Source organism: Lytechinus variegatus, chromosome 10, assembly GCF_018143015.1.
Source record: "Lytechinus variegatus isolate NC3 chromosome 10, Lvar_3.0, whole genome shotgun sequence".
In the NCBI taxonomy this organism is placed as follows: domain Eukaryota; kingdom Metazoa; phylum Echinodermata; class Echinoidea; order Temnopleuroida; family Toxopneustidae; genus Lytechinus; species Lytechinus variegatus.
Window position 1 is genome coordinate 20,963,593 of NC_054749.1, and position 20,616 is coordinate 20,984,208.

The 20,616-nt window shown below is 35.4% G+C and overlaps 1 protein-coding gene across 1 annotated transcript; it reads left to right on the top strand.

The window, feature by feature from the left end:
• Positions 1-444: 444 nt before the first annotated feature.
• On the top strand, positions 445-19,555 carry LOC121423225 (putative RNA-binding protein Luc7-like 2). The gene is made up of 9 exons (XM_041618544.1): positions 445-654; positions 3,808-3,899; positions 4,465-4,563; positions 7,024-7,134; positions 10,990-11,133; positions 12,566-12,742; positions 13,656-13,900; positions 14,536-14,601; positions 15,247-19,555. Exons 1-9 carry the CDS (start codon positions 594-596, stop codon positions 15,623-15,625), a joined length of 1,374 nt encoding a protein of 457 aa, XP_041474478.1. The 5' UTR covers positions 445-593; the 3' UTR covers positions 15,626-19,555.
• The last annotated feature ends 1,061 nt before the right edge of the window (positions 19,556-20,616 follow it).

Genomic DNA, 20,616 nt, shown 5'->3' on the forward strand with positions numbered 1-20,616 from the left:
AAAGGTTTTCACCTAAGTCCTCACTTTCAAACTTGGTTCTCAAAGTGCTCAAATTAAGATAACTAGTAGGCCAAAATATTTTAACCAGGGTTTCAACTGAATTGAAAATTGCAATGGGCCTAAAACATAATATGCCGGCCTGTATCGATCGAGTGTTGAATTGCGGGAATATTTTACCCGTAGTTTTGAATTCGATTAACCGTTAGTTAGGTTTTTATACAAATTTATGAATTAGGGGAGGAATGAAGACCTTGGGCTATTCATGAACTTCCTGTCGAGCTCGGGGCCTGTCAAGATCGCCCCCCCCCCCCGTGCTTTCGGGTGGGACCCAGAGTGGGATCTGACCATAGAGATATATATTTTATACTAGTAACTATCTCTATGGATCTGACACAAGGATTCGTAGCGCAGTAAAAATAAAGTGATCGTGCGGGCGCGCGCGTTCACGGCAATTATTCATCATGTGAGAGCCTAGAGTTGAATCGATGATTTGTGACAGCTACATTTTCCGAAGAAATACGAAATTTTCTGTTAAATTATATAGAATAAAACACAGTTGATAAATATTTTGTGGAGTATTTGTGGTCGTCAACATGTCGGCCCAAGAACAGATGCGGAAAATGCTCGATGAGCTGATGGGAACGTCCCGAAATGGTAAGATCTCAAACCTCGTAAAGTCGAACTGCTGCTCGCGCTCGCAAGCTCGACGCGTCTACACTGGTGGAAGTGGTACACAAGCATCGGCCCGATCCTTCCTTCCTGATTTTCTCCCTCCGCTGCTTTCGGAGATCAGCCCTATGAAGGCAATAGCATCCAAAATAAATAGTCATCAAAGGTCCAGCAGTAGAGACATCAGTGTTCATGCAGTTAAATTATGGTTATATGGATCGGGATGAGAAGACTGCCCGCCGGCAGGTCAGGGCCAGGGGCCGATTGCACGAAAGGGTCTTTGCAAGAACCGTTTTTCGTGTCGCCCATTTTATTATGATGCGCCATGTGAAAGGCATTTTAAATAAATTACCTGCAAACTTATTTTATTCATCCGTTAAAGAAAACAAAATCTTTTTAAAGTTTGTTTATGAAATGAATGAGGCCGATGTGATATCATGAAATTGCATACAAATTATGCTAGCTAACAAATTTTAATTGTTTATCATACATTTTAGAGATAGATCTATCGGACTATCCCGCATACAGCGCATCATAAAACTGGGCAACACGAAAGACGGTCCTTGGAAAGACCCTTTCGTGCAATCGGCCCCAGCTGTGTTGTGAGCGGCTAGCAGGCGCAGCTCAATTCAAGACAGGTCGTAAAAACCGCAATGCGTTATGGGATCGAAAAGGGGTCAAGCTAGCTGCGCGGACTGTCGAGTGTACAGAGCTTGCTTGCTTGCCCCCTTTTCGATCCAAGGCATAACGCATTCCACTTCCATTAGTATAGCCTATATAGCGATAAACGTATGAATGAGAAAAGATAGACATGGGAACAATTAATTTGCGAAAGACTGGGGCGGATGAGTCTTGATGTGGGGCCAGCATTCTCGCCAGGAATTTTTTTTCGTGTGTCGAAACCGATTCGTTGGCACTCGGCGCTTTGCCTTTGACCTCAAGGGCCGAGTTTCATTGCCAATTCGCGAAGTTCAATGAAATGCCGTATTGATAGGCAGCGCACACCAATACAATTGATATCAGCAGAAATATCAGAATTTTTTGTCTGGACATGTTATTAAGTGTTTTGGGGTGTTATTGTTAAAGGATAAGTCCACCCCAACAAAAAAGTTGATTTGAATAAAAAGAGAAAACTCCAACAAGCACAACACTGAAAATTTCATCAATATTAGGTATAAAATGAAAATAGTAATGACATTTTAAAGTTTTGCTTAATTTCACAAAATAGTTATATGCACATCCTGGTCGGTAGGCAAATGAGGGAACGAACTGATGACATCACTCACTATTTCTTCTATATTTTATTTTATGAAATATGACATAATCAAATTTTCTAATGGCATAGATAATCTACTAGATTGAAGAGTGCCAACTTAGAAACTCCAACACCAACCTTTTCTCATTGTCCTGTGAAAAAGTTTTATTTCGTCCTGAACATGGGTATAACATTTTGTGGTTCAGTCATGTTGGTCCTTATTGTCAAATCTGTAAAAATAGAAATATTGTGTTATTCAAATTATAAGAAACAAAAGTAGTGAGTGAGGGACATTGATTCTCTCATTTGCTTGTGACTAAATTGTGCATATAACTATTTGTGAATAATAAGCAAAACTTTGAAATGTCATTACTTTCTTATTTTACATCTGTTTCTGATGAAATTTTCAGCATCATGCTTGTCTGAATTTTCTTTATTGATTCAAATCAACATTTTTTTGAGGTGGACTTGACCTTTAATGAGTTGAAATATATTTCATACATGGATATCTTTTGTTATGGGCTCCTGTTCTCTGAGAAGAAATGAAGAGCTCACTTGCAAAAGGGGTTAGGTCCATTTTTCATCAAATTTGATTTTTATGTCTTAATGTATAGATTTTTTTGTAGCTCTATAAGATGATACCAAAGAAAAGTTGAAATTCCTATTAAAAAGTGAACTAAATTGTCAAAGAAAAATCACTTTTTTCAAAAGGGGGTAACGTCCATCTCAGTTTAGTTGCAAAAGGGGTTAGGTCCACACAGAATTTTTTTTGAAAAAGAATATCTTTAAAAATATGAAGACAGGTAGATTTCTCTTATACCCAATTTGATGTTCTCATGGTAGGGTGTCATGAAAATTCAGTTTCGCATAAGAATACCGGTATTGCAATATGGGAGGATTAAAAAATGATTTTCTTGGAGTGGACCTTACCCCTTTTGCAACTAAACTCTTCTGAAGAACTCATTTGTCAAAGGGGTTAGGTCCATTTTTCATGAATTTTATTTTCTGTCTCTAACCTCTAAATTTTCAGTCACTCTGATGATACCAGAGACAATTTGAAATTCAAATGAAAATGTTAATGAAAGTGGTGAAGAAAAATCACTCTTTTAATCAAAAGAGATTGGATTCATTTCAGTTTAGTTGCCAAAGGGGTTAGGTCCACAATGATAATTTTTTTTTAAATATATAGAGAAAAAACTGAAGACAAGGAGATTTCTTTTATACCCAATTTGAGGTTCACATGGTAGGGTAGTACATCATAACAATTTAGTTTCTCATAATCATATTACAGTTAGTGAGAATAAAAAAAGATGGTTTTTCTTGGAATGGTCCAAAGTGGACCTAACCCCTTTTGCAACTAAACTCTTCAAATATAAATGACGCATTATTCTGACAATGACGGAAAAAAATATAAAACAGAATAGAAGTCACAAACATCTCAGATCAAAATTGTTCTGATGTCCTTACGGGTTATAATATATTTTAAATGACTTTTGTTACAAAATCTGAAAAGAAGTATAAATGACGCATTACTCTGACAATGGCCGAAAGGGAAAATAAATTAGAACAGAAATCACTTACATCTCAGATTACTAACAACAGATTTGGAATGTTTTAAAATTGTTTTGAAAATGGCCCTTAAAAAAAAAAAAAAACTAATTCCTACCCTTAAGCATAACTTTTCTGTGAATCTATCGGTCTCAAATTGTTAAATTTCTTAAAATTCAGAATGGTATCAGACTATCAACAAATTTGATATATGTATGTAAATAGTTTGTGTTCAATTTGTGCATATTTTTAATGTCTTATTTTTTATGTCTTATGAAAATAGGACTCTCTTTTACAAGAGGAACAATTATTGTGTTGTTTTTGTTGCCTTTCAGGTGAAAATGCTGGTCGATTTCGCTTCACCGATCCAAAGGTTTGCCGCTCATTCTTGCTGAACTGTTGCCCTCATGATATCCTTGCCAGCACGGTAAATAAAACATTTTGGCATTGAGTTTTTGTTGATATCCAGACTAGATATTGAGTAAAATAAAAATTGTCATTTTCTTCTATGCCAGATTCAATATGTTTAAATGACTACTAAATGCAACTTATCAAGTGTATCAAACAATGAAGTTACACACAAGGACGTGTGGACAAGAAAGCTGGGCATTTCATGGCTGTTACTACATGTACGTGGATTTTCAGCAATTTTGGTACATGTAGACGATGGAAATTTCATTTCATCTCCATACAGTCAAACAGTTTATAAAATGGCAACAGGGAATAATTTTTCTGGTATCGCATGGCAATTTACTGCACATTTTTTAACGACAGCTACTCATAAAGTCTTTTGTATTGTATATTTCTACATAGGACTGTACATTACTTAGTTGTTTTTCTCTCATGACCAAAATTGTAAAGCAAAATAATTCCCTGGGCAATTGGTTATGATTTTACTGATTGTTTGAACAACAGTTATATGTTTTGCTTCAATCCTAGTTTTGTTATAATAGTTTGTTATGAATAATATTGGTATCTTATATCATTTATAGCGAGCTGATTTGGGTGCATGTTCCAAACACCATGATCCTGCATTGAGAGCTGATTATGAGCAAGCTGCAAAAACCAAAGATTATGGATATCACATTGATGTAAGTATAGTTTAGACAGAGATTTATATACCCCCTTCCCCATCTAGATCCTTTTGGGGAGTTTGGTCACTCAAAACTTGATGTGAAATCATTTTCGTTGGCCTAAAATTAGGGCCAGATGAAGAGGTGGTCCAGGTCCCAATTCGATGGAAACGTGGTGCACAGAAGTTTTGACTAAAATGCAAGTTTACAATGCATGGCAGTTTAGATGGGCGATTTGCATACATGTAGTTTGAATTTGGACGGTGGTCAGAAGCTTTTGGTCAGTCCAAATCATTGTTTTTCATTATGATTGTCTATATCATCACAATTTTTTTTTTTATATTTTGGTAAATTTAGTATTTTGATCATTCTTTGTCATCCATACATGTACTTCTCATGCAATATGATGTTTTGGTTTGTCCTGTTCTCAAGCATATTTGATTACAAATCTAATCTGACTTTGTGTTTAACAATGTATATTTCTGATTAATTGTCCAAACTCTATATTTGTGTGTTACCATATTGTTAGGCAGAAGAAAAATAAATAGATAAAATCAAATCTGTTGCAATTATTTTTATCCTGTAAAAATTATATTGAACCCAAATTTTCTAAAATGGTTGCATGTCCAATTGCAAAAGCCCCTTGAATCCATAAAGCTTTTCTAAAAAATGATCCACATTTACAATGCATTAGGATCTGCTACATGTAAGTATTGGATGTCTATCATAATATAATATCTTTATTTTCATAAATGATCAATACTTGCATGCTCATTCACACTGTGAGTTATTGTCAATTTTTATTGTTCAGTGTTTTCCTTCATATCATAAATCATATATTTGAGTGTTAGCGAGCATTAAAAAATTGCTGGAACTGACATTATGAATATTTGCAGGTAGTCTTAGGTTTTTGGTTTGTAATATAATGGATTCAGCTTAAAAGTAAAATGTCAATTATTAAAAAAAAATTTATAAATTGAAAGGCTCATTTAAATACATGTAGACTACACCCTACAAGTAATCTGTCATTTATCTTTGTTTGCTTCAAATACATATTTTTTTTGTTTAAGATGCCCAGCCTTTTGAGAACTTACTTTACATATTTAGTAATTGGATATTAAAAATCTACAGATTATAGCTGGAGATTAAAAGCCTATTACATGTACATGTTTGAGAAGAGGTTTTGTATAAAACAAGAAAAAATATACTGATATTTCATCTTGAAGCGCATTCGTTCAAAACAGATTTTGATGTAAAATCTAGGTAACTTTATCCAATAAATTTTTTTTTTTCATATAACCATTTTAGGCTCCACATTTAACCTAATTGAATAGTGTATGCACTTTAGGGGATTTACCAAACTAAAGAAAGCTTTAATTTAAGACCACTTGTTTTTGTAAGTGAGACGAATGTTATTACAAAGATTTTCTTTTAACCCTATCTAGGCCGGGGTATTTTGGGAGTTCCTATGGCCGTCGACCATGCAATCGCGCCGAAAATTGGCACACGGGTTGCCTGGGACATAATCTACAAGATTGTATAGTAATTTATTTCATGCGAATCGCTTTGAAGTGATTATGCTAATTTATGCGTAATTAGTATGCGAAATCATACTTTTTCCTCTAACTCCATAAATAAAGCTCCAAATGTACTAATTTTTGGTATATATTCTTATGTATTATATTGTTTTTTTGCAATTTCTTATGTATTTCTTTGTTTTTTTACCTTTTGTTTTTCAGTGTTTTTTCAATGAAATTTGTTGGGGACTCTTCTGTGATCATAAAAAGCATAAAATGAATACATTTAGACTAGCAAAACTAAAAATAATCGTACATTTATGAAATTTGGTTGAAAACACAATTTGCATTGACTTTGTACATGAAATCACGTTTTTGAGCAATTTTCGGTCTGACATGCACTTACATAATGTTGCGTAATTTCGGAACCACATACCCGGGTGACGCAAAATTGGTCTCAAAAGTTGCGCAAGACTTGAAAGTAAAAACTCAGCGAGCGGCGCGGTCAAAAAATTTCGCACGGCGAAAATATCCTTCACTGAAAGACTGGCATTACCGTATCATATTATATTGTCATTAATAGACAAATCCAGATGATAACGTAGATTTGATAAGGTGAAGTTAAAGCTAAACATTTGGAGTATAATTTTTTCAAAGTCTTGGTGCTTTTTAATTATTTTTGGGGGGATTGAATGTTTGAGTTTTTGCATATTCTTCCAATAACTCTTACAGTACATGTGCAATTTATTCTGACCTCGACTTTTATGATTTTTACATATCTACATGTAGACCTTGATATAAACATTATGTTGCAAGCTTCAAAGATACTTTAGAATTCAGCATTTCATACTCATACTAACCCTTTTCAACACATTTATTATAACCATAGAAAATTTATTTTTGTGTGCAAAAGTGCTTAATTCGAATTTCTATATTTGTTTCCCTTTTTTCATTTTTGCAGGCAACACAGCACCTGCAGTCTTTCATATCTGATTGTGATCGACGCACTGAGAACTCTAAGAAACGATTGTTAGAAACTCAAGAAAGCCTTAGTGCTGAAGTCAACCACAAGGTTCGTATTTCTTCCAACTACCTTACAATTTTGTGGGCAGGTTGGGGTGGGGGTTATATCAGTTTTTTTTCCATGAGATGATATTTATTGATCAATTTTACAAAGTCATCGATTGGACATTATGAAAGGGATTATCCAGGCTACATATCAGAAATAACAAAAAAAAAATGGGGCTGAGAGCAAGTAAGCCCCTAAAATTTCAAGTTTTGTTCCCATGAAATTAAAAAAGAAAGAAACAAACCCCAACTGTCTCAACATGAAAGATCAGAATAAAAGCAAAAAAGCACCAAACGTTTGCCCTGCTATGAATAAACTTTTGTTTAAATAAAACTTATGTGGTTTGTCTATTCTGAAGTTTAGATATAGGTTTTACAAGTGATTACTCATGTTCTGATGTTCACTTGATTGAATCTTCTTGCATCTAAGTCTAACCTTATTCACCTCTTTGGATATTACTTTGTGGTACCCATGTAGCAGTTGATACTTTAATTTTATATTCTTCACCTGCCTATGAAGGCTCTAGTTTTCATGTGTGCTGGATATTCCCTTGTCATCAAATTGAAATTGTATGTCCAAACAAGCATATATACATGAACATGTGCTACAAATTTAAATTCATTTACTCCTTGTGAGGTGTGTTTTTAATCAATTCAAAGTTTGATTTTTCTTGGAAGTTGCATGTTTTTATTTTCACTTTCCTCTGTCCACTTTGATTCAAAATGGTCATTTGCACAAGATGGTAAACCCTGATAATTACGGATTGTAAATTGATGAAAGTCACCCCCCAAAAAAATTCAAATTAAAAAAAAAATCTTCAAGAAAAGGCAAAAAGTCATGTGTGGACAGTGATTACACATTACATTTCTCTCATTTTTTTTAATTATCTTACTCTACACCCATGTTCAGTTTCAAAAAGGGATTAATTTTATTTGCCGATCCGCCGAACAGTTATAAAGAAAGGGAAAGTTATGAAGATTAAAAGGTTCCATACCCTGTCTCTTGACCCATGGATACCCACATCATTTAAGGACAGTTTTTGATATTCTGTTCGTCATTCTCTCCTCCGGACAGATAACACCTCGTCAAGGCTTCATTTGAAAGCAGCGCTTGCCTTTAGTGCCATGTTAAAGGAGTTTGTAAGTTGACAGCAAAGAAAATAATAATAACAAGCAATCTCAGAAATACATGTGCTAATCAATGTTATACCCCATACATCTGAATAATTTAAGTACAGTTGTAATTGAAACCCACTTTCTAATTTTGTTGCATTGTTATGATGAGTTTGCTACACTTGTTGATGGCTTATGTTCCATGGGGTTTCAAGAAGCTGTTAAGCAGTTTACTTTAATGCATGAATCAATTTTCTTATATGGTGATGGGTGTGATAATCCCTCCTTTTTTCGGGAAGCTTCAAGTAATGCTCTTAAAAAGTTTTAATCTGTCATTAAGTTTTGGGGTTAATGAGTATTTTATAATGATGTATACTTGCCAAATAGGTTAAATAATCTGTACAAGGCCTACGAGTGGGTCATCTGGAATAACAAGAAAAATGAGTTTAGATGTTCCTGTTACATTTTGTTCATACTCCACAAATCCTCGAACTTGTGGCAAAAGTATATCGAGAATGATGTACTTGACACAATGAAAACAGAGATATTCCAATATTCCCATCATAATTTGACCCTTGCGAGACCCCCAAAGAGTACCCTATCACAGTAGGAACTTTACAATTCCTTCTGTCATGACCTCTCTCTTTAGCCATCTTCGTTTTTCCAGGAAATCTGTTGTTCATTTGTAGTGCTCTAATGGCATTTCACACTCAAAGTTTCCCCCAAGAGTGCGCTGACAATGTATGGGTACGTAATAAAACAAAAAAAGAAATATGGGGCGGCAACACGTGAGTATCTATTGTCGATATTGTAGTGTGATAGAATGAATTGTGAAACAACAGCAAGTTTTGCTCTTCTGAGGATCCTGGAGAGCTTGATCAAGGGAAGAGTGTAAGCAGCATAGCTGGCTTGGCGCATTTTGTAAGTGAAAACCTTGAGACATTTCTTCCGTTTCATATCCAATGATTGATTTTTTCACATGTATGTTTAAAAGACAGATGGTAGGAGAGACGATGGCCCAGTGCTTCCCGCTGCAAGGGTGTAATACACCATCAAGATTTTTTTTGCATGAACCGCACCAAACTTGATATTGTGAGATGTACATTATTTTCATCTGTTGCCTTGAAAGAAAGAAGGATCTTGTGTTTCTGTCTTTATTGAACAAAAAAGGGTCAGGGATGTAGCTTATAAAAAGTACGGTGAAAATCTCTACCAGTGCAATAGGGACTCTGCAATGTGATTTTTTTATGTTGACAACTTCAAGCAACTTTCATCCAAAATACTGTATATGTATGGATGCTAGAAATTGAATCCTGGTTTCGACTTGCACAAGTTTCAGTTCTGTTCTGTGAGTTTTTGGACCGCAGGACAAAATGCAATTTAAACATTTGTAAATGAACAGTTTATATTAAAGTTCATGTTCAGAGTCCTTAAGTAAAACAGATTATTGAACATCTCTGCATTTTATAAAAAAGGATATTTTTCACAATGAGTGGAAAACTAAATGATGAGCAAGATCAGATATACCGAATTCTTCTTTCTCTAGAGATGAAGGCCACACACTTCCTAACTTCTCTTTTTTATTATCACCACACACTAATCATCCTCAAGCAGTATTGAATTACTTCCTATTAATTTTGGAATATCAGCATTACAATGTATAATGTGAATTAACATTGCCCAGAAACATAAGGTGGTACTTTCAATATTCCCAAATATTTGGTTTTATGCCAAAGAGCAACACACTTCTCTTATATTGACAGTTGGCATATACATGTAAACATATCCAAATGGAAAGCAATCTAGGCGTACATTACATTGTCAAACAGTCAAAGTAAACTTGATCAAAAAATGATTTGAGAAGGGAGGGGATGTGATCATTTATCTTGTAATTCAAACATTTTTGTTCCCTGCTGATGGTAAGATCTCCATCTTCACAAGCACTTGTATTCCACTCAAGATTGATAAGTGTTTTGTTGGCTTTTGTAAGTTTATCTGTCTGGTATCATTGAAATGGAGTTAGGTGTCCACCATGCATGTACTGTAATAATCAAGTTTATCCACAGCAAACCATTAAGTCACTTATCTGAGACTGCACGCATTTGATCTGACCCTTTGGAGAAAATCACTGTACCGACAATGTTGAAGTGGACCTGATGAAGTTACATTCGACATGCTTATCTTGTAAGCACACCATATGAACACTAGGGAGTCGCCATCAACTTGCAAACCGTGGTATTGTATTGTCTTCTTTGCATCGCCAAATGAAATTCATCGCTTCTCTTCAGATTTACCAGGAAATTGCTTCTGTGAACTGGATGAGCTCTGTTATCAAAGTTGAACAATCACATGAACCGTAATCACATGTTCCATATGAAGTATTCCTCTAGAACTGCATTCACAAGATCTGCATTTAATTGTTGAATAAAACACTGCCTGTCGATGACGAAGCTTCATGTGACTGTTAGATAGAGCAAGAGCCAGCAGAAGCCAGTGAGCCGCCAGGAAGAGATGAAATTACTCATATTTTGAATTGAGTGTGCTTTATAGCTTTTGCTCTTAACATCTGACATTTGAAAAAATGAAAAAAGTGTGTTGCTCTTCCATTGGCCGTTACGAAGTGATGAAAGTGTGTGGCCTTCTTAACCATGCTTCCATCTTCATTTCCCATGGTACCATGAAGACTTAACTAACACCTATTGTTCTTTTTTCTCTTGTTTATATCTTACTCCTGATCACCATGTAGGCTGACTGTGTTCATGAGATGGCCGAGAACCTGGGTAAGAAGATTGCTGAAGCCGAGAAGCTCGGAGAGGAAGGAGATGTGGAGAAGTCTATGGAGGTCATGGCCGAGGTCGAGGAGATCAGGAAGAAAAAGGTTGCAGCAGAGGTAAGTAAAGTTGTAATGGCTACTGAATGGTTGATCAAAAGGAGATACATCATATCGTTTCTTGATTTTGCTTGAATTTTTGAAAGTATTTCTTAGAATTATGTCCAAAAAATGAAGATTTTTGATAGGAATTAATGCACTTTGCATTTGTGGCCAAGTAATGGTTGACCTGAAAATTTGAGTACATCGAGAGCACAGATGAAAATCCACTGACTTTTGATATTCAACATTCAGTTGAGTTTCAGGTCACATGACCAAGGTCGAAGGTCATTTAAGGTCGATGAACTGTGGCCATGTTGTAGATAATTGTTGAATTGACATCATAACTTTGAAAGTTTATGGATATAGTTAATGAAATGTAGACATAGGGGTAATCCAGTATCATTGCTCATCCTGCTCAAGTCGTAGGTCACTTGATCAAGGTCAAATGTAGGGACAGTAATTTTCCGTTTCAAAAAATTGCCTTTTCCGTTTCAGAAAATCTTAAATTATGTTTCGGCATGTCAGAAAACGGAAATTCCGTTTCCCCATAGACTTTGTACACATAGAAAAGTGAAAATTCCGTTTACCCATCCAGTAGCAATAACACAAGTTAACGCTTGCGCTGGTCAAAATTTGGATCTATGCGGGCAAAAAAATATTTTGACACATATATCTAACATGAATACATCCTCTCCTTTCACATTTCTAGCATTATTTCACTGTTAAACATTTATAGATAATTTTTTGGGGGTTTTGGACATCGTTTCGAGCAGTCAACGATTTCATTCTATCCGCCATTTTGGATTTCAAGATCGTGCTGTACATTTTCAAACATAGAGGGCAGCAAAACACGATCTGCATGTGAATGATTTTGATACGGCGATCGACCATACCCGGGGCGAGGGGCCGGGAAGGACCGGGGCGAGCAGTCACGATGTGTTGATTTTGTCGTGATTGTGGTGAAGTGAGATCGTGTTTTGTGGCCATTTAATATTCGTATTATGTTGAGATTTTGGAATAATTTATGTTACTGTTCTGTGTATTTTGAGGAAAAATATGTCTAAAATCATTAAGCACTGGGCTAAACATACAATTTCAGGTGAATGTTAAGCTATTTTGCTCTGCTTTTTTTGCACTCAGGAGCACATACATGATAAAAGAATACAAAGATTTGCCACACTATTGTAAATGCAGTACAAAAAGTTCTTGCTTCCTGTAGCCTTCCTGGCATTTAAAATATTATGAACCTAATACATGCATGAAATTTATGCATGCGATTAATGCATTTGTGTGTATAGGAAACATATGCAACTTTTATAGAGTTCATGTTATGCTCTTTTCCTGTGCATAATTCGCACTCTGATGCGTGTAGTCACAGAAACCAAGAGCTCACATGTGACACGACTCATTACAATGTGTGTGATTCTTGAACTGGTTTGACCCTATCCAGGAGGAACTGAGGAACTCGATGCCAGCATCCACCTATCAGCAGCAGAAGCTACGAGTGTGCGAGGTCTGTGGAGCATACCTTGGACTGCAGGATAATGACCGTCGGTTGGCTGATCACTTTGGAGGAAAGCTTCATCTGGGATTCATTGAGATCAGAGAGAAACTCCAGTGGCTACTGGTAAGATAATGTCCTTCAGGAATGAATAAACGACCTTCGTATGTATACCCCAGTCTACCCCTACCTGACATTTTCAAATTTTGTACATGTAGCTCCGTAAATAGTATTACAGTCATTACAGACTTAGAAGTCTTTTGAAATCTGAAATCATTCACCTTATATCCCTTTAGCCCATTAGTGCTGTATTCCCCCAAATGCGCTTTGATACATAGAATTATCATATGACCATTGTGATCCTTGGCCAGAGGTCTGTCTCTTTGGGTGTCAAAATAGTTCATTTCATTTGGGGTATGAGTGCAAAATAACAAATTTTTCCCCTAACTTTACATTTGGTGCAGTGTTGACACCAAAGCTGATGTAGTTGTAGTGAGCATTTAATTTTAAGAGAAAGTATCTTAAAATCAAAATTAGTTGTTATCAGTTCATCCTAGATGAAGATCTAGTAAGTTTTCACATAGAAATTACATAAATCTATAATGAAACCTCTTTGTGACTTTCTGACCTCACCCCACCTTATCCAAAAGATTACATGTACTTTTCAAATATGTATTCATCTTCAGAGTTAAGTCTGAAAAAGTACTTTCGCAAACAAAATATCATTGAAGTTTGGTGTTGACTGGTATGTTCACTAGGATTTCGTAATAGATTTCAGGTAACCCACCCCTATTCAAATCTATCTTGATTACTGTAATCTATGAATCTGATGAGATGAAGCGTGTATATACTGCAACATACGATTTGCATAATCTGAGACCAAATCGCTTTGACTCGGGTGAATATTTGACTTCTGCAATGTCGACTTCTGTAAGGTCACCTGTACGATGTACAATTTATCAGATTATAGCAGGACTCGGCATGATGCTATCTTTGAGCAACCGTTATCTCCTCAAATTTTGCTCATTTTTCTTCACAGAACTATTCTGAACAGCAGCGGGAATTGAGACGGATTGAGAGAGAGCGAGACGACGACGAGGAACCGTCGTCAAAGAGCAGCTCTCGAGACAGGCGGGACCGAGACCGCGATAGAGATCGAGATCGTGACAGAGATCGAGACCGTGACAGAGATCGCGATCGCGACAGAGACCGGGATCGGGATAGCTATCGCAGCAGAGATAAAGACAGAGACCGGGATAGAGACAGAGAAAGAGACAGGAGAAGGCAAGTCAAAATTTAATGTTGGATTACATACAATCTAGGGTTACGTGACATTATAGAGCTTTGTATTCAGTTATCTGCTGGCTTTTGAACGTTGATAGGGCAATTTTGGTCCCCCAAGGATACTAGTCATAAATACACTTACTACTTTTTTCTGTCAAGGCTAAGAAATTATGACTCGTGTGGCATGTATTTTATTTTGAGATTTTTGTTTGTAGATGAATAGAGAATTTATGCTCTTTCTTCTGATACCACTCTTGAAACTTAATTTGATTTCATTATGGTATGATGAGCCAATAGCAAAATGGCACAAGTGAATGAATTTCAAACTTCTTGATCCATGATCAGGGTGCATATGGACATATTTCCTTTTTTATACCCAGAATAAGACTTAAAAGATAGAATGTTAACAATCACAGATTATTGATATTAGAAATCAAATCTCAAGTGTGAAATTTTAACCATTAGGATGGAAAGTTGATGCATGATTTTTCAAAAGCTTTTTTTTTTCGCATGTGACCAATGTGTGCATGAAACCTAAAATGGTTTAGACATTCATTTAATCTTAACTTTGATAAGGGCCAAGAATGGTCCATGATGAGAATAGCAATATGAGAATTTTTTTCTCTATCTTGCAGGTCTCGTTCAAGATCTCGTTCTAGGAGCAGTCGCTACAGACGCAGTCGATCTAAGGACAGGAGGAGGTGAGTATTTCATATTCAACATTGTAGAACTGATACAGTAATTCAACCTTCGCTAGGTCTGTGTTTAACTAATTATTCCAACATTACTGAAATCATACAATGCCTGATAAATCCTTGAAGCTCAAACTGCCTTTCATGAAATTCTTGGTATTGTTTTTGAAATGCAGTGAAAATTCAATTACTGGATGTTAATCTTTTTTTTTCTTTATGTATTAAAAAAACAATGATATTGGCAGGTTCTGATCATTTATTATGTTTTGAAAAAAAATGTTGTAACCAGTTCTCCATCATTTAGTAATGAGTTTTCACACCACTACGTAGTTGCTTTCTGGCACATCGAGAATCTCTTGTCAAAAACCCTTCATGACAACGTAGCCTTTGTTGAAACTCAGTTAATTGAAAGAGCACTGTTAACCTTGACTCTGGACAAACGATATTCATTTATCTGCAAATTTTGCATCAGCTCAAAATTTTTTGATGATCAGTTGTCCCGGTTCACCAACTTTCGACAAAGACCTCTCAGCTGTTCATTGTGAATTGACAGGCATTTTCAGTAGATTTACTATGTTTTATAATCTGTCCCTATTATCTATTGAAGAAAGCTCTTATGACTGATTATTTCTTTTTTAAACACATTATTACCAGGTCCCGCTCAAGGTCCAGGGACCGTGACAGGAGGAGAAACAGAAGCCGAGACCGTGATCGCGATCGCAAGTCACGCAGGTCGAGGTCTCGGGATCGCGATCGTCACCGTGATCGACGACACCGTTCACGATCCAGGGAGCGAAGTCGCCACTCGCGGTCCCGTTCTCAAGAGCGGGGAGAAACCAAGGATGAGCGTGTCAAGGAAAGCAAAGGTTCTGATTACGAGGAAGGTGAGATGAGACACGAGGAATACGAAGCACAGAAGGAGATTCAGAGAAATCACATGAGCTCTCCTGAGGATGGGGAAGATCGAGATGATGAGAAACACATGGATTCAGATGGAAAGGAAGAAGAGGAGGAGCAAGTTCCTGCTTTTTAAGCTGCTTTTTGATGATCTTGTGATCCCATTTCAAACTGAACAGTCATTCATTTTTTCTTTATCTATGCCATCGTTGAATGTTAATATAATTGTTTCATAGTCCAATGATTTTAATGCAGGTTTTGTATCAATGTGACATTAAATATGGAATGTATGTATACAAGCGTTTGTTGATGAGAGGAGCCATATCATGACTGGAATGACCAGGTTTGAAAACTGGAAGTCTTAAATGGTTTCAACTGATCACAACTAGTTCCATTTTGTATCCTAACTTCATATCTAATATTCTACATGAATCCAATCAGAATTGTTCTTTCATCACAACCCATCACGAAGCTACTGCACCATGCGTAGGGAAGACTATCCCATTGGATAAAATGTATTGCTAGCCATGCTTTGTCATTCCCGAACAATGAACATTGTGTTGAGCTCTATTTACCCCAATAGTGAAATGTATAAATAAATAACAATGATGATTAAAATGCATCAGATTTTGATCTTTATCTTGAGTAAGAAAGGATGTTGATGTTTTGACATGGAAGCTTTGATTTTATTTTCTTATACATTTATTCATTTACAAGTTCTTGTTAATTCCTCTTTTGTACTTCGCACAGATACATGTAGATGATGATATTGCTATATCGTTGACATCATGTTGTGTAGTGTACACATATGCAATTCAATATCCATTTACCCCCAATGTGACAGTGTAGCTATAAACATCTTTGTAATCTGCTTCATTTTCTCATGAAGTTGATGAATGGGCAGTTCCACACAAGACACTTGATCAAACTCACTTCATGTTTTTGTTAAAAGCAAATTATTTTTAAGACTTGAATAGCCAGACCCCTAGATTGCAAAATTCTTGTACAAAAGGAATTTACACAATGATTATCAGAGTATCGGGGTAATGCTTGTCAGAAATATATACATTTTGTGACAAAAGCTCAATTTTCTGGTAATTCCATTATCACAGTTCAAAAGTCAAAACAATATATGAAATGGAATGAGAAAACTATCATTATGGGTGAATTTAGCTCATAGAAATCACATATTTTGTTTTCATTTAAGTCATTAATTTGTTTTATTTTTATATCAAATACTGTACATAGAGCTCATGGCTAAATCATTTGCATGCACATTGGCTTATACATGTATTTGTATTTTTGGTTGGTGTTCCATGAAGCTGTTTGTAAGTTTGAATGATTTTAAGAACATCAGGGCCATCTTACAAAGAGTTACAATTGATCCAATCAATCGTAACTCTATGGAAATCCATCAGTGTCATAATTTTTTCTACATGAAATTTGTAAAATGTCTTTTGTAAACAGAGGAAAACACAAAATTGTCAAGAAATCAATGACTTACAGGATATAAATTCATTTCTAAAAATTTGTTTGAATAACCATGCATTTCATATGTTGACTTTGTTGGCTTTCCATATTCGCGATTGAGCGGATCAATCGCACATTTTTGTAAGATGGGCCCCTGGTGACTCTTAATGTGCTGAATCAACGCCAATTAAAAATTTGTGTCCATTTTGCCGCAAGTAAGGGTCACCTATTTTCTTGTAGATCCTCAAGACCTTTTAAAGGTTAATACTCTTGTCTGGTCTGAGATTAATAAGAGTAAATCATGCTTGAGAAAAAAATGAATATTTATAATAATCACCACACTTATTTTTTTCATCTGATTTTAATGGATATCTATGCGTTGCTTTTTTTACCCCCTTTTCAATTCTGATTTCTGGGGAAAAAACACTTTAAAGTATATCATTGACATAATTTTAGATCACTCACTTGAGTTTGATTTATAATTCTTGGTTAAATAGAAAAAAAAATAATGAGGAGAATCAAGTTCAATCCTAATATGAAGTTTACCAGAACAGGGAACTACAGATTCAAGGTTTAATGTGATTATAGAGTATCTTGCTTGCCATTCAAGAAATGATATTCTATCTATTGTGATTCCTTTATTTCATTTGTATCATATTCTTTTTTACTCCCATTGTTCCTATTTTTTTATATTGGATTTCGTTTAATTACAGTGCTCTCTGTTAAAGAAGGCACATTTCCATGTTTATGCAACTGTTGATCTTGTACATAATACAGTATTGTGTGACAATTATCTTAAAGCACATCTTTCTCTTTATTGCAAGAAATAGCCGGACCTGGGGCCCGTTGCAGAAAGAGTTGCAATCAATCGCAACTCTAAAAATCATGCGCAACTTGATTTTCAACCAATCAACAGCGCGCATTTTAGACTTGCGATTGATTTTTTGGCTTGCGTTTAAACGCAACTCTTTCTGCAACGGGCCACAGTTCATTTAAATCCATTAAGTTACTCTCATGTATAATTCCAAATCAGCAAGGAAATTAATCCATAGGTAACTACCTGGACCAGTCGTTTATAGAGTGCTTGTCGCCAATTCTTTCAAGTATTTAATTATTTCAATTTTCCATTGCAACAGTGAAAATTCTTAATAAACAGAAATAATTTTTCAATGAAATGAAATGAAAAATATAAAAGTAAACTGCTATGAATGTGACGGTAAATAATATTTTTCATAAGTATCGAATGAAAGAGCTGAAACCTTGTAGTCAATAAAAATGGTGACTAAAATTCTGTTTAATCAAGATGTATATAATACTAGTTGAACCAAGTGAAAGTCATCACAAAATGTCACAATGAATGTACTTTTACTGGTCATTGCCTCATAACACAAAGATTAGCACTTGATCAGAGTGCTGACTTTTATGCATGATTGCAATGAACATTATGGGCAATAGGGTATACCTATCAATTGTACAATCAGTCTCTAAACTTTGTGTTAAGGGCCCCAAAACATTCTTGCTTTATTCAAAAAGACATGAAATTAGACAATAAATTATTCAAATTTTGCATTTGACAATTGATACCATGTAATTAGATATGCTCCATGTGTGTATACATCCAAATTTCCAAATATTCTTTGCTGTTATTGTCCCGTGTTCTATGAACATTGTATTTTGTCAATTATGCTATTTGACGTTTCAACGTTGAGCAATATTTATTTGTCAAATTTGATTCCTATCATAGTGATTGAAATGTAATTCAAAAGTACAGTCACAGAACAGAAATTAAAGAAAAGAATGCTACATTTATCTGATGAAGTGCTGAGCTTATGAAAAAAAAATGTTTAGACATCTTTTGGGAAATTCAGTTAAAATTATTTTTTGCGCACAAGTTTCAATTAATTGTTAAATGGCAGATTCATTATACAGGCACTTTTGCCCCTTTAAATGGGATGTCCAATCTATGGTTGCATTCATATATTGCTCAACTTATCTGCTATTAGAATTTCATGTTCAGAAAGCAATTTCAATTTGTGTTTCTTGGCTCAGAGCTAATCATCATTCCTGGCCCTGAAATGTTAAATGATAAATAAATTGTGTGATCGATTGTAAAAAAAAATAAATCTATACCGATCCTTATTGTGCAGAACGACACTGAATTATTAGTATATATGTATATCTATATTCATGATACATTGCCCAGGTCTCATAAATGCATAAGTCTGTGTATATTAGAATAATGTCGCCCTCTATTGTCTAATATGATATTGACTTTAGATGGATTAGAGCAGTGGCAACAAAGTTCAAATTCTCTGTCTTACATGTTTTAGATAATATTTGGGACATAAATGTACCGTGGGGGGTTTCCCCAGATTCTGATTGTTTTGTAAAATTCATTGCCTTTTGTTTACAGTTCACTTGGTATTTCAAATAATGAATGGAAAAGATGGTATGTAGGTAAAATCTTGTGATAAAGTTGGTTGTTATATGATTATTTTTCTGATCCCTTCCCACTGTACATTTTGTAGAAAGTACACATTCATAGTAGAACAAAGTTTCTCTTTTTTGTAATTAAACACTTGATGGTGAAAAAAAATATTGGTGTATGTTGTTTCTAAATTCTATATCATTTGTATTAGTAACCAATATAGTACTAAGGCATATTCTGAAGTACACAAAACAATGTGTTAAAGAGTTTTTTTAACACTTTGTTTGTACTTGGATGGAGGCGGCCTTGGAGCTCGACGTAGTAGTTGCTTTACAACTCTTATCGGCTGAACGTTTTTGTCCGATCCTGAAGCTGCCTCGGTTTTCAGTGAGTATTGAAGAAAGAGCGAGTGAGTGGGATACAGGTGGGTCGGTAGTAATGTTCCTGCTTTGAAGTGTTTGGGTTGGTGTATGAGGGTGTGAATGTAGGTGGGTGGGTTTGTAGGACGGTGTGTGTGTGAGATAGAGAGAAATAGAGCTTACGTAAGGATGAGATCATGCTCTGGTACAGGTGAATTAGGGGTGTCTTGCATTATCCACTATCCTGTCTTCAGTGATGAAACATTTCTGTTGAGATGCAAAGAGCAACCATAATATTTTTTCCCAGAATTGATAGCTTTGGGGTTCTTTTCTCAGCCCTTTATTTCTCACATCCCCACCCCCACTTTCCCATTTCTCTCTCTTTCTTTCTACTCTTAACACACACTGTATTCACTTAAGTTCCTCTTTCGTAAAATAATAGCATGCAACTTTACGAAGTTTCTGTTCCCTGCTTCATGAAATGCTTTAGACAGCAAATTTTCCATTGGTCAAAGAATCGCCACAAAAAGTAAATTGAGACGTTCAAACATGTAAAACTTTTTCATTTCGCAACCGATTTTCAATGGAACCTTTTTATTTGAATTCCCTTCTCCGTCCTCTCTTTTCTTTCAAAGTAATACTTCAAGGTTTCCCTCTTGGTTTTTTTTTCAGTTGCATTAGAGCCCAGATTAAAATGATCTTAGGTTATCGTCCACTTAAACTCTCACAAACTACTTACGCAATCAAAAGAAAATTATAGAACTGCCTCTTTAATGATAATAAACATACTTGTATTTTGATAAAATTCACAAGTGACCTCACGTTTACAATGGTTCATGTACAATTAATAGTACCTAACTATAAGATATG

Excerpts from the sequence above, each read along its gene's own strand:
- LOC121423225 (XM_041618544.1), top strand. The coding sequence starts at position 594 with ATGTCGGCCCAAGAACAGATGCGGAAAATGCTCGATGAGCTGATGGGA. Across the intron at positions 655-3,807 it reads GATGGGAACGTCCCGAAATG|GTGAAAATGCTGGTCGATTT; the intron begins GTAAGATCTCAA and ends GTTGCCTTTCAG. Across the intron at positions 4,564-7,023 it reads ATTATGGATATCACATTGAT|GCAACACAGCACCTGCAGTC; the intron begins GTAAGTATAGTT and ends TCATTTTTGCAG.